This window comes from Equus asinus, chromosome 4 (assembly GCF_041296235.1).
Source record: "Equus asinus isolate D_3611 breed Donkey chromosome 4, EquAss-T2T_v2, whole genome shotgun sequence".
NCBI lineage: Eukaryota > Metazoa > Chordata > Mammalia > Perissodactyla > Equidae > Equus > Equus asinus.
Genome location: NC_091793.1, coordinates 127,037,738 through 127,063,693, shown reverse-complemented (window position 1 = coordinate 127,063,693; position 25,956 = coordinate 127,037,738). Strand labels below are relative to the sequence as shown.

The 25,956-nt window shown below is 37.5% G+C and overlaps 1 protein-coding gene across 5 annotated transcripts in view; it reads right to left on the bottom strand.

Annotated features, from left to right (window-relative positions):
• Positions 1-417: 417 nt before the first annotated feature.
• NAB1 (NGFI-A binding protein 1) overlaps positions 418-25,956 on the bottom strand; it is a 39,074-nt gene continuing 13,535 nt past the window's right edge. For 3 of the 5 annotated variants that reach the window (XM_070508254.1, XM_044768548.2, XM_044768549.2), the window contains exons 3-8: positions 20,628-20,761; positions 18,208-18,259; positions 8,402-8,491; positions 6,627-6,789; positions 4,514-4,630; positions 418-2,976 (exon numbers count right to left, since the gene is read on the bottom strand). In XM_070508254.1, coding sequence (XP_070364355.1) covers positions 2,888-2,976; positions 4,514-4,630; positions 6,627-6,789; positions 8,402-8,491; positions 18,208-18,259; positions 20,628-20,761 — 645 coding nt within the window. In that variant the 3' untranslated portion in view covers positions 418-2,887. The remainder of the gene's footprint in view (positions 2,977-4,513; positions 4,631-6,626; positions 6,790-8,401; positions 8,492-18,207; positions 18,260-20,627; positions 20,762-25,956) is intronic. The other 2 variants (XM_070508255.1, XM_014837556.3) reach the window with 1 other exon arrangement.

Here is a 25,956-nt window from a genome sequence, read left to right as displayed (position 1 = left end):
AATTCTCTACCACAGGTTGACAACTTTTTGTGATTAGCCTGCAATACTGAGGCCAAATCCCATTAACACTTTACAAATATTAGTATATCCTAAGAGTTAAATCCTGATGTTCTTCCTTTTAATTTAGTTGGTTATATGATGGGTAGTTTTTTAAATGTCTCTGTAAACTTCTCATCAGTGAGAACAATGTAAACCAAACTGTCTCTGACAGACCAGAGTCAACTGAACACCTATTTGCTAAACAACTTTCCTGAAAAAAAGGTAGCTGACAATAATATTTAGTCTTGACTCAAGACATAAGCCCTGGCCCTGACACCCAGGCCCAGCTCAAACAGTCAGGAGGGGTGCGGGGGGCCCTGCAGGCTAACATGACCTGCCGTGGAAAGTGCAAGGCAGAAAGTTCTATAAACATCAGTGTGTGAGGCACAGAAAACCTTTATTGCCACAGGAAGCAAGTGCACTCATCCCACCTCACCAACAGCTCTAAGAGTCACAGCAACGCAGACTTCACATAATAAAGTACAACACAGACTCGGGGAGAAATGGTCCCTTGGGCTATATTGGCTGTAATACTGAGGTAACCAATTGACCTTGTTCAGTGAAAATACCTCTAACACAACGAAAAAATCAACAAGTTATAACATCGAATTCATATATACAATTCAAATAAAAATATATATTATTTGTTTCAATGTATAGCAAGTTTAATACATTAGTGTTTACAAAATAAAAACTGTATTCTACTGAAAATTTTCTTGTGCTTCCGCCTTATCACTAAGCTTGAAAGACCAGAAAAGTATGATACTTAAGGAAACTTACTGATGGATTTAAAGATGCAGTTTGTGGGAGCCATGAAAGACACATAAATATCAGTTGGAAGATTACTGCATCTTTAAAAATTGTTGCTTATTAAAATCTACAAACTTGAACTGTAAGACACAATTAAAAAAAACCCACAAAATTTCTCAAAATAGATTAGAATACAGGAAACGTTTCATGAAACTACTGAGATACTAACCAGTTCTGTGGCTAATATTAAAAACTGAATGAATCTATTTAAATCGTACTCGTACTATTTTCTACACACAGTGAACAATACAACCACAATAATCAACCTCAAGCTAGCAACAAAGTTGCAAGGTCCATAAAAAGCTTCTTCGGTAGGCAAAACACTATGGTACAATTAAAACATTTAGGAAGGGAAAAAAGCCTTTTAATAGTATAAAAGTTGTTTACTGGTGTTTCTACTGTAAAGCTATTCTAGAAACCAAAATGAAAAAGCAATTACATATGTGACAGTGATCAGAGACTACAGTGCAGACATTTCATATGATGTTTGGCTGATGAATTTTAGTATAACAGATTATGACAATATTTTTTATACAGTTATGACCTAGAACATAACTGCAAACAAAAAAACACATATTCTAAGTCAATACACTTTTCTCGGCAATATCTGGGTTTAGAGGAATCTGGAAGGAAGTAGGTAGAGCTGTGAAATATCTTCTCTTCTTAAACCAACAGAAAAATTAAATTGGTATAAGTAGTATTTGTTTTGTTTTTCCACTATGGATTACAATGTGAAATCCACATAAGTATGCAAGTATGTTATTAACATTTAAGCACACCCCCATATATATGCACACAGCCCATGATTAAATAGGGGGAATCAAAACATACTTTCAAGTTAAAATGAATTTTTAGAAAAAACTGCATTTACAAATCTGAAAGGTGTAAAAAAATGAAATTGTAAAATAAATAATGAATACAGGCGTCAACTAAACCTCCAGAAATATGCCTGCAACATGTGGATACAGGGATGGTCCACACTTGTGATGGTCAGGGTGGGAAGACACTCCTTGGAGGGAGCCATCTAGTTTCTCTGACTCTGGTATGTAGGGAAGAATTTCTGGAGATAAAATGGTACTAACTCCATTACATTATTACAGCCTTTGTTAACAGTCACCGTCCTCATCACATTTAGGGTTAACTTACTAAGTCTTAATCTATTTGACACGTTCTGAGACAGCAATGTTTAAGTCAAGCTTTTACCCATCAGTCTACTAGTTTCAAGTTCTCTGCCCAAGTAATATTTTTTGTTATACTTCCTATTTTTGTTATATCTTAAGTAGCTATCATATAATGCAATCTGGGTCAACTAGGTAAGAGAGATTTTTCTACTCTATTGCTCATCTTTTTAACTTTACTCCACTATTTATTAATTGTATAAATGTGCCTGATTAAGCCAGTAAAAATGACATTTTACTACCAAAAATGACACATTTCCTATTAAACAAAATCAGTCTTATCAAATATTAAATACACAATATTGTCCTTCGTTTAAATTGAATATTTGCTTTCCATTTTTCCAAAGTCATTGCAACCCTGTCAATAACTACATCACTTGAACGTTCTTTTTTATGACTGCAAAGATTCTAAACTCTGACATATAATAATATTTATGCTAAATACACTTAAAAGTAGACAACGAAATTTCAAGTAAAATAAACTGTATCCACATCTATTGGACCAAACAGGCCTCAACATCTAGATTTTGCTTCTATAAATTACACAAATACATTGTACATTCTTAAATAACGAATGCTTACAATATTAATTTGTAAGCCTTTCCACATAAAACGGTTTACAGAGGAATGTGAAGGGATCAATATTTCTGTTACAGATTGCAACATTCTCTCAATTTTCTCTTTCGTGGCTGTTGTTCTGTCTTCCTGGTTTCCACAGACTACTGGATCAGTCCTGATGCTTTGGCTATGAAATCTGTTTGAGCTGAATGAGGCAACATTGGTTATTAAGGCTTATTTCTATGATGGAGCATTATCCTTAAATCTGATGCCATTTCCAGAGAACAGTGGGAGAATCACAGCTATCTTGAATCTTCAGGCTCTGTTTTGATGACTTTCTTTTCTAAAGTAAAAGCTGAGTGAGGGTAGTCTTTTAAAATCCCAAGGCTCTCTGCATAAAAATGGAAACACAAAGTGTGTTGACACTTTAAATCAATGGATCACAAAAAACCAACTCAAACTTATAAAATAAACTCTGAACTCCAGAGTAAACAGCAACTATTCATGATTCTGCAATTCCATATAAAAATGTTATGTTTATACGATTCTGGATTTAAATTCCATCTGTGCCAATTACTAGCTGTATACATCTCTGGGCAAGTTACACCCTCTCTAAGCCTTAATGTCCTCATCTATAAAATGGAGATAGTACCTACACAGGATGGCGTGAGAGGCAAATCATGAAATACATATAAAGCACTTAGGATATAAAACATCGATTTTTATTTAATGCTTGGTCCAACGCGACAAGTAAAATACATAAAATAAAACTGGTTGCTCATATACAACAAAATTACTGGCTAAAATATTTACTATCAGTGAAGAAATGGGACAGAAAGACATCTTCCATGTTTAAACATGGAACTATTTTTAAAAGTTTCTCTGGCCATGGATCATTAAGGTGGGAGAAACAGGGGTGAAAGAATGAAGACTCTACTAGTGTAAGGAATCATTCCTTGGAGTTATATGTGGGCAGTTATTTCAACCTCTACAAACACTACAGAATGACAATAAAAGGTAATATTCCCGTCAAGTGCTAATACTGGGTGATACATATACACACACACACACACACACACACTTAGAAAAGGATTCTAGAAAAGTAACCAATACTTAATGGCTTATCTGAAACTAGGCAACTCAATTTCTGAATTTACTCCCTCTATACCGAAGCGGACTTTAAATTCAGCATAAGAGGAAGAACGAAAATAGTAGCTACCATTTACTGAATTCCTAGCAGCAAGGCCATTCATACACACTATCTTGTTCAATCCCCGTAACTAGTCTATGAGTTCGAAATGATTCCTATTTTACAGATGCAGCAACTGACTTCGAGTGACTCCTAAAGTTCCTTTAACTCCAGGACTGAATGATACTAGGTTCTTTCAATCGGCGTTGGTCTCTAATACTTTAACTTTGTCTAACTCACTTTACTTGGGTAAAAATATGTAAACATCTAAATATCATAAGGAACAGCTTATCCTTTTATGGAGTTCCGTTTACTTCTGAGATATGAATACCATCCCCAAAATGCATCTGCATGAAAAGTTTAGATTTGGGTACACAAGGTTTTCTTACCATGAGAGCAAAAATATAATCATCAATTTCATATCAGGAAAGGCCAGAAAGAGACAAACCAGTCATTCATTATTTGGTTTAAAATTCTGTATAAAAGTCACCATGCATGTAATCGCTAATTAAAATAACCTCAACCTTCCTGAGTTTCTCCCTCTCAGTTCTTTGAATGCCATGTTCATAAAGACTGGCTATTATGATGGCAATCTAGTATTTCCCAGGGGAGAAATACTGAGGAGTAACATGGTTAGTAAGGACCTTTTCTGTGTGGGGGAGACAGCAGGAGGTAGGAGAACAGAATCTAAAGTTGCTTTATTCCAGTGTTACTCTCTAAGCACATCGCACATTCTCACCTGACGAGTGGGACTTCGCCTCCCCGGAGTAAAGTCTACCCAGCTCCCCATCCACCACAAAAGGATGGGGCTGTCTGTTTTGTAAATTAGGCATTCGGAGATTCAAAGGTCTTTCTCCTAATGAAAAGGAGAAAACAAACAAACAAAAAACATGAATAACATTAGAAACACACCATGGTTTTTCTTAAAAACAAGTTTTCAGGGGGCTTGCCCCGTGGCTGAGTGGTTAAGTTCGCGCGCTCCGCTGCAGGCGGCCCAGTGTTTCGTTGGTTAGAATCCTGGGCGTGAACATGGCACTGCTCATCACACCACGCTGAGGCAGCGTCCCACATACCACAACGAAGAATATACAACTATGTACCAGGGGGCTTTGGGGAGAAAAAGGAAAAAAATAAAATCTTTAAAAAAAAAAAACCAAAAAACAAGTTTTCACAAACTGCCTGAACACTCCTTAGAAAAGAAGTAAGAGAAGTCAATAGGCACTGAAGAATTTAAATAAATAGCTGGAGAAATATTTTAAACAATCATTTAGAAGGAAAATGGCAATTCATGCTAGTCCCAAGGTTTACAATTCTACCTGGACATTTTTAAGAGCTAAACATGAACTAAACAAACAACTGAGATTTCCAGTAAGCACTCAACTTTGGCATACAATACATCCCCCTGTAAGGCATTTTCTTACTAGTGCAACCATTTTACCAGTGCATGTCATTAACTACATAATAACAAATACTAGAGAGACAGAGATGGCTTCAAGCCAATTGCCTATTATTAAAAACAACGAAACCTATGGCAAATCCATGAAAAAACAGAATTAACAGGCATCCAGTAAAAAATGCTTAACAGCAAATCCTATCCTCTGTCATAAACCTAAATCCATCACACTTAGCAAACTGCCACCCCACGCCGAATTATCCCAGTGTCACAATCAGAGTCACTGAATCTTTCACTAACGCTTCTGCTTCTTAACTCTTAAGTCTTAACTGTCAAGGATGACTGGAGAAGTCAAACAAGACCTCAACTAAAAAGTTTCTGTAATATTTAAAAAAAGAAGAACGTTCTTCTCCTCCAATACTCTGATCTGCTGACACAGGTAATATTTTACCCTAGAGGTGGAGAATGCTGGCTAAGACGGTATTCTTACTTAGAAAGAAATCTTATTTTCTTGGCAATAGTAACCACTCTCTAGAAAAGTACAACAATAATATATAAAAAAGGATCCTACAAAATTATTGTTTTTCTTCAAACACATCACTTTTTGAAACTAGAGGATATATTTCTACACTTATATACTGTACATCTCCCTCCACTTGAGGGTAAGTGCCAGGCGAGAAGGGTCTGCATCTTGTTCACTGCTGCATCTTCGGTGACTCCAAGTGTGCCTGGCACACAGGAGACACTGAAAAATTTGAGTCGAATGAGTGAATGACAATGACTTGGGATTTTCTTCATATGTGAATACAAAAAACTGAAATAATTTTTAAAATGGTAAAAATATTCATGAATCATAGCTTTGAAAACCTAAGAGTTTACCATACACCACACGAAATATTTTCATAGGGCCTGCAGGCCAATGTGAAGCCTGAAAGAAGACAAAATCCCTTCAAGTCTTCCCATTCTTACACTATCTCCTCAAATCTCTGTTCTCTTGTCATAATACTTTAGAAGCAGTTACCCTACTCTCTTAGGAACCAAATGTTATAAATCTCACAGACAAATCTGTTTTTGAAGTCTAAAAGAATACGAAGTTTTGATCTTTTAAAAAATGATAAACATCTCTCATGGAATCCGTTTCTTTGGGTAAACTATCTGTACTGTTTACACATCTCCCATTCCCACCCACCCTTTACAAAATCCACGTCAACTGCACATGCCAGCTATTGTTTAGGGATAATAAGGTGAAGAACAGGAGGAACAAAACTTTACAAATTAAACCTATACGATGAATTCTTTCACTTTTTGAAAAAGGGACAATTTAAACATTAATTTTAATAAAGAGCCTATAAAATAATCTCTATAAAATATCAAGATTTAAAAATCAGCAAATTTTTGTTTCTCTTTGAAGTGCACGTGGCAGCTGGCTCCAAAGGCGTAGGAGATCCTAGAGAGGTACCTTGGCCCTCAGCGTTAGCAGAAGTCAGGCCGTTCGGGCTGTGCTCCTCGGAGCTTTGCCTGTAAAGTCCTGCGGACAGCCTCCTCTCCACATGCTGCAGCCTCTCACAGCCAGCCTGGGTGCAAAGGAACTCCATCTGCTTTGCCATCACCTTTTCAGGCTGCTAGTAAGTAAAGCAAAAATAAAATCAGGAACTAAAACATTCTAGATTTTTTAATGGTTTAAAGATGCCAATTTCAGACTCCAGCAAATATATTTAGTATTCATTAAAATTATTTCACAGTTCATGTGGTGTACATGTTCCATAAATATGCATTGATGTTACATCATATAAAACATAATGTACAAAAAACAATTTCTGCTCAATCCTATAAAGAGAATTTCATTTCAGCCCAAAAGCAAAATAACCTTAGCTATGTTTTTCAAGGTACTGAGTCCTTCAAAAGATTTTTTTTCAAAGGAACCTCAGAGCAACAGCAACATCTGCTATAAACTGCTTCTAACACATAGGATGAAATCTTGGCATTTTTATTTTAGGATTTGGCACTACACAGATTCTGATACGATGACAGTATGTTTGGGGGAAAAAAGGTGTAAAACGGCTGTCTGGAAGAACAAGACAAACACACCTCCCACTAAAATTAAACAATGCAAATTACGCAGAAAAACATCAGTGCCAACGAAGATCTTCACCTCTAGCATGGAATGAAACTGCAGCATTTTCCAACCAATCATAAAAAGACGTGTTTTAAAATACATGATTAGCCGGCTGACATATAAATTTATCTCTAAATGTGTTTTTAAGTTCCTTCTCTATGCATGGCTCTAAATTACTTATATGTGATATTCAAAGCAGTGGATTTGTGATATTTTGCCAAGGAGGTAATAGTTAAAATGCAGATATGAATCACTACCATGCTTTACAAAAGAGGAGTACAAGGAAGCTGCTATATAAAATTAGGTACCAAAAAATCCCTTCTCACAGCAGTAAAAATCAATAGGGAAAGAAGACTAATTCACACAACAGAATAGAAGGTCATGCTATTTTTCTGAATGTACATAAACCACATCAAAAAGAACCATAACTTCACTTAAGGTGTTATTAATTAATTGATAAAATTTCAGTAAGATTTCTGAGGGGGAAACGTATTTTTCATCCTCTTAACATGAAAAAACCAAACTTGGCACTACTAAATTTAACCAAAAGCAGTCGCTAGGGAGAAGACCAACAGGAATAAGACTTACAGTGCTTTCTAAAAGGTGATGTTTGCAGAAATGCCTTTTTAAAACTTTAATCTCAGCAGACACAATTAATCACTTAATAGCAAAAGTACCTGAAGCTACACATTAACTTAATTTTTCATTTATCCGTGAACTGAAATGATTTAACAATAGCTACAATGTTGACTGCTGATATTTTATTGAGAATAAGTACTATTTGATCTCAGAGTTGTATTACACACAACCATAGTCAACAGGGCTGTTTTCCTGGTATCGAATTGCTTCTTTTGAGTTTTCTTACGAAGACAATCTGTCTTACTTCCTTCAAAAGTACAAAGAATAAAGAAGTATCACTGTATCATATTCTGTTCATCACCCAAATCAAACCAACTTGTTACTGCTATCTTGTTTAGACAGCTGTGACCAGATGACATTTTAAAAACAACCAGAAATAAATTCAGGCCAGGGACACAAAACTGAAGCTAGTTGAAGCAGCCACTTATTTTTCAACCTACAGATACTAGTATGAAACATTAACTGATGGTTCAAGTTACCTGTGAACTAAGAGCAGCGAGTTCTTCACTCTTGGCTTTAGCCTGCTGGAAAAGCGTCTGCACGGAGTCCTGGAAATCTGGAAACCCATCCTGTGGGTTAAAGAATAAGTCCTTTTCACTTAGAGTTTGTACATAAAATAACCATATTATCAAAAACTCAGAAAATAAAGCAAAGAAAACTACCTTAATCTTACTACCAGAGTAATCATGATTAAGATTTTAATGTATAATACTTTATTTCAGTCTTTTGTGGTATAATTATCTTATTTCTACAGTTGTAACCTAAGTAAAAACAAGTGAAAAAGATAAAGTATACAGCCATATTGTTTTCACTGGAACGCAAACTTCATGATCATTGATAATAATGGTTATAAACATTTCATCTAGCGGTTTGACTATTTAATCACTAACCTCATTTTGGACAGATTGTTTTCCTCATTTTTGGTTTTATGAAAAACACTGCAAAAATATTTCCATGGAAATAGCATTTTCATAGTTTAGACTATCCAATAGATTCCCAGGAGCAGAATTACTGCAAAGGGATGAACATTTTTGTGTCTTTCACATACTTTCCCCAAGGGCCTTTATTGGTTTATCATACCATCCGCAATACATGACAGTATTTCTTGCCAGCACTGCGTGGTGTTGTTTTCTTAATCTTTGCCAATTTATATTGTTTTGATATTCAAAAAACGTTTTAATTTTATATACTGTAGTTGTATATACTTATATTTTATTTTGCAATTTCTTCTTTTGCTATAAAGTTTAGAAAGGCATTCTGCTTTAGAGATTTGATAAGTACTCAAATCTACCCTCCAGTTTTTATTTTGTTGTTTGTTTTTTAGATTTAACTCTCTAACCCATTTGGAATTTATTTTGTTGCATAGGATGTGGTAAAGATCCAAAGTAACTTTTCTTTAAAGTGCTACCCAATATCCCAATCTGAATTTGTGAAGAATTCTTCCATGTTGACTTGTGATTTCTCCGTTACCATATCACATGACAGGCAATGGGGCTTTAGAATCAGACAGATGCGTACACATGCTCCAATTCCACCGTTTACTAGCTATGTGACGCTGGATGAGTAACGGAAACTTTCTGAACCTTAGCTTCCTCACATGAAAAATAAGGATAAGAGAACCTATCCATTAGGGTTGTTCTAAGGACCAACTAGACAAAGCAAATGAGATACTGCCTTTAGCATGAGGTCACTGCTGAAGAAGGGATATCAATACATCCTGAATTCATATTTAATTAGAGCCTACTGGGGGAACTCTATACCTGGACAACACTTCCACTTACACTATTTCTGTTTCATACTTTATATATATTACTGCCAATCCCATCTACTACTTTTTTCAAGGTTTTTTTTTCCTGCCTGTTGAGAGTGCCACATGAAATTTATAACTACCAAACATCACGATAGCATAGTTTTAGTAACTTTACCGAAAACTATTAAAGGGCTTCTCACAAAAATTGTCATTCACCTCCAGAACATTTCTCCCTTTGTTTGATAAGCTATACATTTGTAGCAAAGAGTGAATCATTAAAAACCAAAGTTCTTACAATAACATAGCAGAAAAAGATGTAATAGTAACAAAATATTTAACTTTACTTGAAATATGAGATACTGGTTCAAAAATTTTTCCCCATCAGGGTCTTTTCACAAAATTATTTCTCCACTGCAGATCTCATGTTTTCAAATACTTTATCTACCAAAATTCATTTCCTAAGTAATGATTAATTTGCCACCTCCTAAAATTCAAAGACAGGAAATAAAATAGAGTCAAGAGCAAATAAATTTTATATCTTGAGATGTAAAATGTGTAGCTTTATGGTGGGTCTAGATATAATCAGTATTTTTAAAGTATTGAAAACAGCCATCTTTCTAGGCTCCTACAAGACCAAGGACCAGTGGCCTAGCGGAATGTATAGAATATAATCATTAGCTGAGCTAGAATGAACTTGCTACAAGTGTATATACTCTAAATCTAAACGAAAAGTGTTCTTTTTCTTGGTCATTTCATTGTTCTCCTAGGAACTTATTTAGACCTAAAAAATGGAACTTTCTCTTTAGCAAACTCTCCTTTAAGTTCTAAGTTCAGTGAGGTAAGCCAGCAGAAGAAAACAACACCAATGAGAGCAGCTACCATTTTCAGGTGCCTACAATCTATCAGTTCCTGCCTATGTTCTGTATTTTACATTTTTATCTCATTTAATCCTCACACAAACAATCCTGCGTTTCCCTCATTTTACAGCTACAAACACCAGCTTCAGATGCTTGAGCCAGAAAATCCCAGTCACCACCTTTATGAAACTTGCACAGTAAACAGAGGCATTTCTCTTATGGCTGTTTCATAAGCTGAACTGGTTTAACTCGATGATTTGCACTGAGTTAAAAATCCATTTCTGCCACTTATTTGCTGTAATATTGGAAAGATTGTTTCATCTGTCTGTTTCCTCATCTGCAAAATGGGGATAACAACAGTACCACAGTACATGGCACAGAGAAATTACCCAATAAATGTTTGTTACCGATATTTATTAAGCTCACTCAAAAAGCCACCAGACTTAATCTGAGTAAAAGCAGCACGCTATAACTGACTTACTATCTCTGTGATATACGGGGAATAAAATAAACTTTAGGGATAGTTACATAGTACAGACATTTTAGAGAATGAGCAGGAACTAGGCATTTAACTCTAAAACCAGCAAGAGAATATTGACTATAATGGTGACGAAGTGTTTTAGTGAAAAAACAATGGAAATCTGGAAGCACTTGTTTATTCATTCATCAAAAATGTCTCGTTTGCCTAACAGGTTCTATACCCTCCTCAATGCTGGGGATACAATGACTCCTGCCCCCCTGACAAATACAGTCTGGAGAGGGAAATGGACACAGATCCGGAGCCCAGCGGAGGACATGTGTCAGCAAAGGCTTCCCAGAGGGCCTGCCGTCTTGGCTGAGACTTGAAAAAAGAGAGTTCTCTAGGGAAAGAGAGCAGCGTATATAAAGGCCTGGAGGCAAAAAGAACAGGATACTCTTACGAAGCTGGAAAATATTTAACACAGGGAATACCCTGAGAAAGAGGGAGTGGTGGGAGAAGTTGTTTATGCAAGGCCAAATTCTGTGAGGCCTTGTAAGTAAGCCACGTTAAGAATGCTAGATTTTATCTTAAATGCAAAGAGAAGCCATTGAAGGTCTTAAGGAAGAGACTGATCAGAAATGCATTAGAAAGGCCAATCTGAATGCAATGGGGACAAGGCACTGGGGGTCAGGGATGCTAAGAGATTGGTTAGAGGGCTGTGGTGGAGACAGAACAGTGGGCTAACCCCAGACAATGGCAGACGCCACAGACAAATGGATGAATTCCTGAGACACGGCACCGGGTGACCGGGAGTTCAGCGCTAACATTCACTAGAATAAGGAACTCAGGACCAGGAGGTTTGAGGAGGGAGCAGAAAGTTGACGACTCAGCTGGGGACATGTCAACTCTGATCTGCTGGCGAGACCTCCATGAATACCATCAGCTTAGTAGGCAGGTCCTGACTTTAGAGCTCGGGGCAAGATCAGGGCTTGAGAAGCAGACTGGATCATCAACAGGCCCTGAGTGGAGTGCGCCCAGGCCAGAACCCCCAGGAGCTCCAAATCTCAATACTGTTCAGACGGGGCTTGCAGAAGGAGAAAAGAGTGATGCCGTCTTCTTATGTTAGGAACTAGATGTGTGACCTCAGGCAAGAAAGTTAGCCTCATTATTTCCAGAGTTCCCAATTTTTAAAAGGAGATTAAACCATCTGCTTTATCTGCCAGTGGAGACCTGTGGGGATTAAATGAAGCACGGCAAACGGTAAACCTTGGAAGAGTACCCATTGCTATACAAACACATGGTGGCACTACTGACAGGACCATTTGACCATGAGAATATGGAAAAGCTTGAAGGGGGAACTTCAAATTCTACATGGGAAAGGTTCTGGAAAATGGATACTGCTCCATCATTAATAAAGAGAAATAAAATCATGCAATAACGATATCCAGGTAATCAGCAGTCTCTCTGCAACTGAGTACGTTGGTCACTCTGATCCCCACCCCCAAGTCTCTGACAGCTCATCGTGAACGGGAAAACTACAGGACTGAGCAGTTATCACTTCATGACATGTATGGTAGGTTTTAAGTAACCAAAATATATGACTTAGAAACTGAAGTGAGAACATTCCCAAGAAACGGGTCTCTTTCCTGTTACGTTTGGTGCAGGACTTTTGTTATACGTCTCTCCAGCTTTTTTCTCAGGAACCAGCTGTACCATGCTATGAACAATTTATCTTCATGTCACATTCTTGGCTGCTGCCATTAATCACTGTGTTCCCTTACTGGCGAGACCCTGAGTCTGAGCACTGAGAAAATAAAGGATACAGGGTGGGATGCTGTTCATGACCTAATTACTCTCATCGCACTGGCCCCCAGCCCCTATTCCTCCTCAAGCTTCCCACCAAATACTAGCGAGCTGCTTTACAGCCACTGTTGAGCTGTCTTTAAAATGACCTGTTCCAGCAGATGTTCTCAGCCTCACACGTGCATTTTCCTTTTCCCTACTCACACTTTCTGTATGAATAGCAGACTGTAAGGCTTCTGTTTTTCTGGTCCAGAGGGGAACGGTCTACGTCAAATTAGACCCGCTTTCTTTTCAACATGCTTAGTAACAGCGTAGGTAGCTATTCTGACCCCCTTCCCTCCCCCTTCCTCACTCCCTGCCTCGCCCCCGGAACAGCTAGCAGCTGTTTCCCCGAAGTCTCTCTTCTGCAAGTGCCAATCCCAATTCTCTGGCTTTCTGGTCTCTATTAACAAACTTTATTTCTCTCCTCCAGTTATCTCTGATTGCTTTGCACTCCCAGCCCACACAGGATCAAGAACGCTGTCACCTCCCATCTCTTTGCCGAGTCTCCGGCAATTTCAGTGAATGAAGAAAACTCGCAGATGAGATCTGAGCAGTAACAGCCCATCGAGTCAGCTGCATTGCCAGCGCCAACTGCTTCTTGTACACATCCTTCCTCTCCTCTGAGCTGTCACTCGTGACACTGGAGGTAACGACGGGGCCTGTTCATGGGACGTGACACGTTCTTAACGAAAAGGAAAGGCTATCAACTGAATCCACTTTTAACTAATGTTTCAAAAAAATGAGGGGACGACAAGAGTGCCAGGGACTTTGGCTCTTGGTTTTTCATCTCCTTTAACTAGCTGTCAAGCTGTCTTAAATACATTCTGTCACAGGTACAGTATAAATAAATCAAACTGCTTTTTCTTGATTTACTCTATCTTCCCAACACACAGTTTTTCCTCATTCTAAACAATTAGTTTGTCAAATGGTAATGGCTTATATTTAAATACATTTTGTAATTGTAATTTATACTGTTACATCTTCTACTCAAAACTAAAAACTGTTTATTGGATAAGCTTCCTTGGATTCCAAGATGATAACCGTCACTCTTTCCTCTTCTTCAGAGGCTCCCAGGCCAGTGCACACTTTGCCCTTCATGCCACACCAGGAGTAGGGGAGGTGTAATCCCAACGGTGCTTTTCACACCTAAGTGCTTTGCGGATGCTCCTGAGCACCCAGGAAGGTGGGACTGCTTTGAAGTCTAGGAGTCAGACCTAGATTTGAAGGCCTGGCTCTGCCACTAAATAGCAAGGGGGCGACTGGGGCAAGTTCCTGTGCCTCTCTGGTCTCTTCTTGGCTGGACATGGGAGTCATAAAGCCTCCATACAGGGCAGGCAAGAAGGTCGTTGATAATGGATTTCAAATGCCTAGCAGGAACGGGCATGTAACAGAGTCAATAAAAAGCAGTTATTTTTACAACTGCCCCAGAGCTAGACTTGGGGTCTTGATGAAAAAGAAATGAGTAAACATAATTTATCTTTATTTTAGCTGAAAGGTTCACACAGAGGGTTGTATTACAGATGGACAAGCTATTCATTCAGCCTGGGCAGGAGAAGTGTTCCCAAACCTCATTTACTAACACAGAGGCTGAAGAAGGGCTTCCCCTAGAGGCTTCATTCCAATGATGGTACCCTAAGACCTCCCCGCGAAGCTGGGGCTTTGCCTCCATGTCTATCTCATATATTCTAGGAAGTAGAGAAATAAAGCTCAAAATATCTATGTTTTTTAACATCTACCATGCCCTGTAGAAAGGAGCACTATTTCAGGATGACAGATTATCCTGAGTCCTTCGCTACAGCACGTATACTGATATTAAACAACAAAAATGAAACAATCAAATAAACTGCTAACCATCCTTAAGGGGAAACAATCTAGTACTTAAGAAGAGGAGAAAATCAGACAAGGATTTTACAATTTCATTCCCCACAACCATCACAAACAGATCAGGAAAACACAGCCTTTAGCAACAAGAAAACGTCTCCCTGAGCTTGAACAACGCACTAGATTTATTCCTCTGTCCTAACATGCTGATGAGGGCAAGCCAGGAAATGTTTCTCTTCCCCTACACGTCTATTTGATGTCATCTCTATTTTATCTCCTGGACATTACATTTCTTTTTGTTCACTGTAAAAATTATCTTTAAGATAGAAAAAAGTCAGCAACCTGGCACGTACGCTCATTGGTGGTTGTAAAGGATTCTGGAAACATAACGATGAGAAGGAAGAGAAAAAATTGTCTCATTAATTTGGGTCTAATAATTAGGAATCTTATACTTTACAATGCGCTAAGCTTATCTTTATATTCCTTTCTTTATAATAGAGAATTAGCAAGCTAAGAATCACAAAAGAAATATTCAAATGAAATAAGAGAAACAGTAAGTTCAAAGAGTTGTAAAACCTTTCTAGTTTTACTTACGAAGTCCTATGTATCAGTCACGTATTCTGGACAAACTGGTCTCGCTGTTCCCTAAACACGCGCAGGGTTTTCTTACCCCCTTGTCGTCGCCCGTGCTAGTCTATCTTTGTAATGCCCCTCCACCCTCCACCCCATATCCCTACTTTTGAAATCCTACCCTTCTTTTAAAACCCAGCTCAAATGAGAGCTCCTCAACCCAGCCTCCCCTCATCTCCTCTCTGGCCAGAAATTCTCCCCTCCCCAGCAGCCACACAGAAGGCAGACAGAGACAAAGGACTAATACTTGGTGAGAAGGCTTCTTAGGAAGTGGTAACCCTATACAGCCAATACTGACTACCTCACTATCAGCTTCCAGAACCAAACGAACAGCTCTAGCATCTCAAATTTGACTTAGAGTGCACCACAAGAGAACTTCGACAAGGATTTGTGCCAATATTGCCTATTTTGCACAGGATTACAGTATAGACATGAGTAGGCATATGCACATGCATCACTGCGCACGCTCTGAAGAGAGACTGAAGCCCTGGAAATCATGAGTGCTTGGCCTAAGCAAAGACAAAATTAAAAACAAACCAACAAAAAAGGTAAACTACTGTCCTAAATTCAAAGCTAAAATCCCTACTTATTTCTCAGAAGCAAAATCAAGAGTTTAGTGTCTATTAGAGCATTTGAAGGAGCATGGGGTTGATTGGTCCCTTGTCCTATTTAGGGAGGGTTAGAACTGTTATCCACAGAAAAAGAAAACACTGATGATCTTAATTCTAAATCTACAACTGTTCAAATGGCTTTGTGAACTCCAGTAAAACAATCAACTAACCCTACAGAACTATACTTCGATTATCTCCAGGGGAATATATTTAAGAGGGATAGAAGAGTCCCGTCTAATGCTCTAACCCAACTCTGAGCTACTGAAAAGAAACTCAAACATTGCAACTGGAGACAAGAAACAGTTTGCTTAAATTTCAGACCAGGGCCATTGAGAGGGTCAGAAAAACTTACCAATACAGCCTAGCAAGAAAAAACTATCACTCAAACAGTCCATGAGCCTCATGATCTCGACCTTCCATGTCCAGTAGTGATCGCTGAAGCCAGACCAAAGGAAAGTGGGGCTGAGATGTGAGAGCTGGCTGAATCACGATGACCTGGAGGCTAACGGGACAGAGAGGGGGACATAATCTCCAGCCTAGCAGCCCACTACTTCCCCTGGCCACTGGGTGGGTTTTCTATTTTCTTTCCTGTAAATCCTTCCAAGGCAATGCCTTCTTAGCAGCTTCTGTTTACCTGCTTTCCCTCTCGGTGGCAGAGTCGCTAACAGCTAAACCCACAGGGATCCTCTTACTCATTGTCTTAGGGGTGCAATAGGATAAAACTATGTCACCAGTTAGATCTTCTTTCAATGGCCTTTTAGATAATTTCAATAAACCTTCCGAGTGGTATCTGAGGCTAACGCATTTTAATCATTACTCCAGAGCTAATAATGAGGCAGATTACAAATATAAGCATAATTTTTTAAAATATGCCCCTTTTCCGACAAAATTCTTCTTTCTTTGAGAACCAGTGCTTTAGACTAAAGTTTTAGAAGTAATGATGCTTATCCATACCCATTTATTAGTTCATCTAACAGATTTTATAAAGTGCCTATTAAGTGCAAGGTACTATTATAACTCTGAATATAAAGTAGGAAGACAGACAGATAAGTGCTGTATTCTCATCTAATGGGGCAGGCTGATAATAAATTAAAAACAAATACATAGTAGTTTCAGATCTATAAAAGCAAGCAGAACAAACCAGGAGAATAAGCCTACATGTGATTTTGGGGTAAGGGTGCCCCTTTAGAAAGGGAAGCGGGGAAGTCAGAAGGACCTCTGAGCTATGAGCTGGAGGCATGTGAAGATCGAAAGAAAGATCTAGGTAAGGGGAATAAACATTGAGTGCTGAGGCACAAATGAGTTTGGCACGTTTCAGGAACAAAAAGTAGGTCAGCGCAGCTGGGACACAGTAAGAATGGGGAAGCGTGGCAGCAGGCGACGTCAGAGATGCAAGCCAGAGTCAGATCACGCAGGGTATGAGATGTCTTAGGAAAAAGTGTAGATTTTATTCTAGGTACAGTAGAAAGCCATCAGAGAGATTTAAGTAAGAAAGGGATTTATGTTTTTAAAAGATAACTCTGGCTTTGCTCCGAATGAAAGATTATTTCATACAGAGGCTTAGTAAGGCTAATTTGATGATGGAAATTTAGGATAGTCAAACACAGCTTATTTGCTTTAACTTGAAATTAAATAATGGATGACTAGGAGAGTACTGACCCCCATCCCCTGCCCAGGGAAAAAAGGAAGGAACCACCTGACTTCAAATTTCTACTCTGCTGCTGACTGGCCTTTAAAAAAGTACTCACTCTAAATTAAAGAGCAGTAGTTCTGAAACCATTCTACGGTTCTGAGAGCCCTACGAAAAGCACAATTTTCTTGCTCAATTCTCACCTTGCCACTTGCAGGTCTAAAATCACAAGGACACCCTCAATGTGATCTTCTAAAAGAGGATTTAAGAACAGGAAAGTCTCTGTAACTTGCAGCTATAAATTGTCATTTCTCTCAGAGAGTTAATATAAAGAAGTTAAACCTTAGCTCCTCTGAAGGTATTTAATGAGTTGACTAATGATGTAAGTAAGATTACAAAAGGAATAGTTTAACCAGTAAAGAGTTTTAAATCTGTAAGAAACACCTATTTACAAATCGGCCTTTGATAACCGACTGAACATCAATCTCATCATTGTGGTTTCCTGCTAAGAACTGAGTATCACAGTTCAAGTTACCATAGATACTTCAAAGCAACAAAACTCTATTATTTTTAAGATTCTACAATTCACATTTTTCACTCATTTATGGGACGATCCTTTGTTTCAGTTTGAACTAGTAAGCAAACATTATTAGCATAAGAAATTATAATACATAATCATACCTCCACTTTAATTCTCTTTGGGGATAATTCATCTCTTTCTCCACATTTTGACCTGAGGGGAGTGGGAGAGAGAGAAAACCTTGAGAAAGTAACACACTTTATTCTAAAGGCATCTCAATCTATAAATTTCCACCAAAACATATAACCCTGAAAGCCTGATACTAGAAATAAGACATTTATAATGAACACTGAAATCATGAAAAAGAGACTTTTCATCATTTCTAAATTAACATCAGGGAAATATACAAATTATATTATACATTTTAAAAGGCCACTACCTAAGAACTCCCCACACAGAAAGTACCCAATAAGTATGTAATGATTATCATATACTGAAAAAGGAAAAAAAAAATCAAGGAGGACTCTATTCCATGACATCCCTTTATGGATCAGTAGGAACAATTTTGGACAAAATGACCAAAATGGCCAATTAAGATGAATGCTTAAGGCTACATGACATTAAAATGCATTTGTCTATCTACCGACACAAAGATGCATTTTCCCTTGACCTAGAGATCCCTTGGCTGGGAATCCATCTCACAGAGCTACCTGCACAGATATGAAAGACTTCTGCCAACTGAACTATGACAAGCCATCAATTTTAAGTTATACTTCAACATAAAAGACGTTAAAATATTAAAAAAAGTACATCTCAGAATCAACAGATGATATGTATGATGTTATTTACTGTGGTATTATTTATAATGACAAAAGACTAGAAACAACTCAATGGGGAACATCAGTGGGGGTCTGGTTAAATGAATCACGGTATATCCACAATGCAAGACCGTACAGCTGGAAAAAATAATGAGGAAGGTGTGCACATCCTAATTCAGCGAGGTCTCCACGACATGTTAAAATCAAAGCAAAATACAGAATAATGTAGACATACGCTACCTATTATCTTTTGAAAAACAGATGAAAATATATTTATATTTGTTTGCGTGTGCGTAAACAAACACTGAAAGGATGAAAAAGAAACTAATAAAGCTACTTACATTGAGGAGAGAAACAGGGTAAAAAGAGGCAGGAATGGGAGTGTAACTTTTTTGTACAACCTATTTACGTAGCTTTGGCTCCTATATTATGTAAAAGGGTTATGTATTTTAAAATATGCTTAACTTAAAAAAGAAATATAAAAGTAAATACTACAAGAAATAGCCAAAAATTGTTGAAAGCAGTGCCTCTGGGGTGTGGTGGGGGAGCAGGGGAACTGCTGAGTTTCACTACAAGCCTTGTGTGCTGTTTCTTAAATCATGTACATGTATTACCTTGATCAAAGAAAAATATTTAAATAAAATTTTGTATAATACAGTGAAGAAAACAAAAAAAATCACTAAATGAGCTCTTGATTAGCCAAAAAAAACCACCTCTGTAAATAATCCTATAATACTGCTGCATCTTCTCACCCTGTTCATTTAGTCTGCGTAATTTTGCTTGTCAGTTTGTAAATATGTGGGCTTTGGGGGTAGGGTAGAAAAGGAAGCTCCTATGCGTTGGGGACAATAATGGGAGTGACAGCAAATGCCTATCATGGTGGTTTTCAAACTTGAATGTGCCCAAGAGTTCCCTGGGATGCTCAGGAAAGTTTGTACTTCGAGATTCCATCCCCAGAGACTGACTGATTCGGGCTGGGGAGGGCACGCAGGATGTCGCTGTTCAACACACACTCGATTACTCTAAGGCAAGCTGCCGTGGGCACCCACTCAGAGAAGCAGCGGCACGCCCGCCCAACAGTGTGCTGGACATCAGGGCCCATGTGGAACCAAGTGAGCAAAATCAAAATCGTTACACCTGTAGACAACGCTTAGGGGTCAAGTGAGGATAAGATGAAGAATAATACGGTGTGTCTACATTATATTTTAAAACCACCATTGCTTTTCAACATGAAGTTTTTTATTTCCAATGCATGTTCCATACTCTACTTGCTAGTAATAAAATTATCTTCCAATTTTCCCTTAAATCCTGGTCCATGGAGTCTTTTTATCTATTCAGCTAATCTGATTAGACTGCAAACACCTTGCAAGAGGAACCACTTTGCTTCCTCCGAGAGTTCAACAAGTTCGTGCCATTAGTGGGTGTGCAAATACGTCTCGAAACGCTGACTGACTAAATCCTGTCGTCACACTCAAAACCAAAGCATCTGAGTGAGAGACGAAACGTCGAAAACCGCTCCCAGAACAATGTCACAGTGCGGGGAGCTGTCTTTCAAGAGACAGACAGACCAAAGAGAATTAAACAAAACAACAAAACCACTTTGGCAATCATGTTTTGAAAAGTCATTTCACTGTTTAATTTTATAGAACTACAAGCACACTCCTACTTTCTCAGAAATGCTTATATTCTATCAGCGGATGGTGTTTCAAGCTCTGCTTCTATCTGGCAACCCAAAAAACACTGCCAATTAGTTCAACACTTACTTGGTGGCTCTGTAAGTATATTTATAGGTGACTTCTCGAGAAATCTGCCTGGCCAGGGCAAACAGTTCATCTCTTCTCGTCAGCAGGGCGTTATCCTTCACACAGAGCTGGGCAGCCGCTTCATTAACTGTGAGCTGCATAGGCAAAACAAAGTTTAGAAAATTCTAAACATTTCTATTCCATTAATATGTAAAATGTCACTTAAGAATACGAAAACGTCACATAATTATATAATGAAATCATAATTTATAAAAATCAGGATGGTCTTTATTCCTAATTAGTTCTAATGCTGAATTTCAGAAGAACACCAAGTCATCTGCCACCTCTCAGAACTCAAACTAATCAAAATAGTCATCTGGGTTTTATTTATTTATATGTTTTATTTATTTTTGCTTAGGTATGAGAGTTTATGGAAAATAAGCAAAATAAAAATAAAAAGTAAAAAATGTTCTACATCTCATTTTTCTAATGAAAAACTAAGGGACCTGATTATATGACATGGTGATAATATTCCCGTGCCTAAAAGTGAGTATACATAGTCTGACAGGTTGGTTTTTTTTTTCCCAATGTGAATGGACATGAAAAGTCTTAGAAAGGAATAAAAATTAAATTATTTTAGTTAAATATTTATCAAACCACTTAGTAAAAAATAGAGTTACACAAATTAGAGTTATAATGGAAAATCAAGGTCTTGGAGTGACCATAACGCTTAGATTCACTTAATTCTACTCTTTGATCTAAGTGGTAAATATGGCCAATATCATGTTGCCAGCTGACCAGACACCTTGTATTAAAATTTAAAATAGAAAGTTATCCTAAACTCAAAACCTATAATTGTTTCATAAACTAGAAGATGTTTTTTCACATAATTTCGTCAATTTAAATAGATGCAGGAAACTGCCAAGAAGTCTATGAAACAAACTTCCTAAAAAAGCAAGAAACATACTCATTCAAGGCATGACTGAGGGGGGCCAGATAATGGGATCTGACTGCAGACAGACCCAAGATGCGTCTTGCTTCACGCTTACCAGCTGTGTGACTCTGGACGTGTAAAAATCTCTCGGAGCCTCAGTTTTCTCAGAGGCAAAATGGGGTAACATCACTACCTTGATGGACTCTAACAAGATGTGGATGAGGAGCAAACCTGGCACAAGCTGTTGTTAGTGTGAGCTCCTGTTCTCCTCTCATACGGATACAGGCATTCACTCTTTCTCTCAACCCAGGCATCTCACTTTACTCATAATTATTTTTCTTTTAAACCAATTTATTGTCTGCAACTTTCCTTATTCTTTTGGAGTGAGGCAAAGTAAATACACAAACATATTCACTTTTTTTTTTTTTGGCTGAGAAAGATTGGCCCTGCGCTAACATCTGTTGCCAATCTTCCTCTATTTTGTATGTGGGTCACTGCCTCAGCATGGCCGCCAACAAGTAGTGTAGGTCCACACCTGGGAACTGAACCCAGGCTGCCAAAGCAGACTGTGCTGAACTTATCACTAGGTAACAGGGCCAGCCTCCCACAATAATTTTTCTTATTTAGAATTTTTGAAAATACAGAGAAGCAAAGGAAGAAAATAAATGCAGCATGCAATCCTTCCATCCAGAATGACAATTAACATTTCCATGTATGTTATTCTAATACTTTGCTGTGTACATATACATATAAACTTATATGTGAATACAGATTTGTAATGTCTTCTCCACATAGTACACTGTACTTTTTACTTTTATCACGTATGAAGGTAGAGACTTAGCCTGTTTACATCAGGATCTGGCATGGGTTGGATGCCCCATAAATATGTGCTGACTGACAAGTGAATTTAAACATTCTTTACAACACCATTGTTACTATTTAGACATGTAATATTCCATTGCAGGAAAGGACAATACATTATTTACATCAACCTCACTCTGGAGATTAAACTACCCCCAGTTTTTCATGTACTACAAAGAAAGCTGCAAAGAACATTCTTAAATGTGCACCTTTGCATGCATATTCAATTATTTCCTTGGAATAAATTCCTACAAATAGACTTGTTAGTTCACAGAATAAATTTTAAGAGATTTATATATTTCATCAAATTACTCTCCAGAAAAGTTGCTCCAAATCGTAACACTACCAACAATTACATAGAGAGTCCTTTTCCCAGAATCTTGACCAACACTAATTATCTTTTAAAATATCTTTACTAATTTGACATGTTTTCAATGATATCTGGCTATAATTTGCAGTTCTTTGACTATAAAACAACCTTTTTCTTATGTTTTTGACTTATTTTAAAATCTGCTTGCTCATGGCAGTTGCTTGTTTCTTCTATTGCACTACTTTGTTTCTTAGAGACTTTAGGAATTCTTTCTGTATTAAGAGCATTAACTCTTCACTATATGTAGTGGTTTGGTTTTTTTTTTAAAGTTTGTCATTAGTCTTACAGTTTTTGTCTTGGGTGCCATGCACAGAAACTCCCTTCTCACTCTAATAATACATAAATGTTCTTCTATGATTTAGTCTAAGAGTTTTCTTTTTCCACTTAAGTATTTAATCCATCTAGAATGTGTTATGGTTTACAGTATATGGTGTGATATAGATTAGATATCTAACTTCCTTCTCTCCAGATTTCTGACTGCAATTTACATTGGCCTGTTCTCAGACAAATAATTTGGCTACTGACAACAAGGTTATAAGCCCAGGCTTCCTATGTAAACCCACAGCTGAATATGAAAGCCTACTAGGAGGAATTTATTTTTAACTTTCTCCCCTCCTGCTAAAGAATGATCAATAGATCAATTTCTTCCCTAAGTGCTTTTGAAAGGCACAATGTTACCGGAGCCAAAAGTAAAATATACTTTAAAGAATGATTTCCTAAATAAAGTAACTTCAATTTCAGCTTAACAGTAGCTACTGTGACCTTGAAGACCCTTCTCAAGTTGCTTTTCACGTAGCTGTTTCTTTTTTGTACTCATAAATCTAAACTAGTATGGAGAATTTCTGATTGTCAGTGAGATATTTTAACTGACAACATTTCAGAGGTACCAGTTTATGCACAACCACAGAAAATAACTTTTCAACGTAAACTGAAAACAATGTTCTCGTATTCTTTCCATCATCCTACCAGAAACCAAGAAAAACAAACATAACACATTCTTTGTTATTGAATTCAGGCTCCAACAGACCGAAAGAGTAGATTGAACTCTCCAGGCCCATAGGGAGCCTTCTGGCAGAAACACTGAGGCTGGAGAAAAAACTACAGCTCGCCCCAGGTTGTAATAAGCCAACTCATCAAGCTTCCCCCTCAAAGTGTATTTTCTGTCAGTGTCTTCTAGATTTCACGTTCTCAGTTGCTAATAATTAAATAACTATTACGATATACTTAAAAAAGAAAATGATACAAATACTCCAAAACAGTAGTCGCTCACTGCAGCACCATGGTAGCTTTTCAAAAATTCTAAGTTTCCAATTTTGTTAAAAGCATAAAATACAATATTCTCTCTGACTGGTTTACTTACTTCCTCCACTTGCTATAAACCAGGCCACACCTAGGTAGGTCCTAAGACCATCACTGATTCTTGAGCTTAAAAAGAAGTGTTTAAAACAATGATTCACTCCCTAATTCTTTACTGTATGATGTACAGTACATGTGAAAACAAGTATAAAAATGCATACCAGAAGGAGATTTTTATGTACTCGTGAGAGCTGAAAAATTTTTTTCAGGTGTAAATACTTCCTGATTTTCATCCATGTGTGACCGCCATACAGCTGTATGTCTTGAAAGGTTAAAAAGAACAGAGTCCATACGGTTTATACGAAGAAAATTCTCAGAAATACTACCAAAGGTGAATTAAGAATAAGTCATAGAGTTCCTTATTTGGAAATTGAGGACAAATTATACTAGTCTGAAGAAAGCTTATATCAGACCAGATTCACATTCCTGAGTTACAAGTAACAAGTGGTCTAAGTTTCAAAAACACAGGCCACATTTCCCAAAGCCCCCGCCCCCACATCGCAACCTGCCAGCATTCATTTTGGGTGTTCCCTTATTTTGGGAAATCCACAGCGGTCTCATTTCTTAAATACCATCTGTACCTATTTTTCCAAAGAAGCAAAGAGCCCCTTAGCAAAAGCCAAGTGTAAAATAATTCATTTTAGATTTTTTTTAAAGCAGGGTAGGGTTTTTTTTAAAAAGTCAACTTGATTGGGTTTATTCAAGCCATCTCTTTAACATACTTTTGCTTTGATAAAAATACAGGTCTTCTGACTCAACTTTGTGTTTCATCTACTATGTTTTAAAAATTATATGTACACCGGGTTAAAGCAGGAAACTAAAACTGCCAACATGTTATGCCCTCTGTTTTCCACTAAAGACAACCATAGTAGCCTTTTAGTAGATTCCTCTGTTGGTTCACAGGCAATGAAAGTCTCAAAGTGTATCTGAATTATAAAGCTAAGTGCATTTTCCAGACCTACCCACAAGTGCTAGTGAGCCAGCTACTGTACAGCAATAACACGTAACGACTGCAGAGATATGCCCCAAATAGATAAAATCACAGACCCACTGCAGTTAAGCAACTTTGCTGACCAATTCTCTGACCTTAAGCTCCACTACCCACTTATATCTAAAATCATTTATTCCAAAAGGTCAGACAGTGAAATTGCTGAAAACAAGATTAATATACAAAAGTCAGTCAGTGATAATTTTAAAAAGTGGGAAAAAAATTTCATTTACAATTGTCATATATTTTATGTCATATATTTCTATATCCTACATAAACAAATTTAGTAAATAAATTAAATTTTATAAATATATATACAACATAGGCACATAAAATACAGTCGTGCACTGCATAACACCGTCTTGGTCAACAGTGGACCACAAATACAATGGTGCTCCCGTAAGATTAGCACCATATGGCCCAGGTGTGCAGTAGACTATACCGTCTAGGTTTGCATGAGTACACTCTATGAGTTTGCACAACAGAATCACCTAATGATGCCTTTTTTAGAATGATTCCCAGTCATTAAGCAATGCATGACTATATTATACATGGTATCTGACTTAACAAGAAATGTGCAAAACCCATGTGAATAAAGAACTACAGAATTACCGAGGGACAGAAAAGATCTAAAGAAGCAAATACATAGGCTATATTACTGTATGGGAGGTCTCATTATTGTAAATATGTCAATTTTCTCCAAATTAATCTATACCTTCAAGGCATTTCTAATCAAAATACCAACAAAAATTTTGGGGAAATTTGACAAATGTATTAAAAATTTCATTTGGCAGGAGAAATGCATAAGATTACCTAAAAAAACAGAAGCTGCAAAACAAGA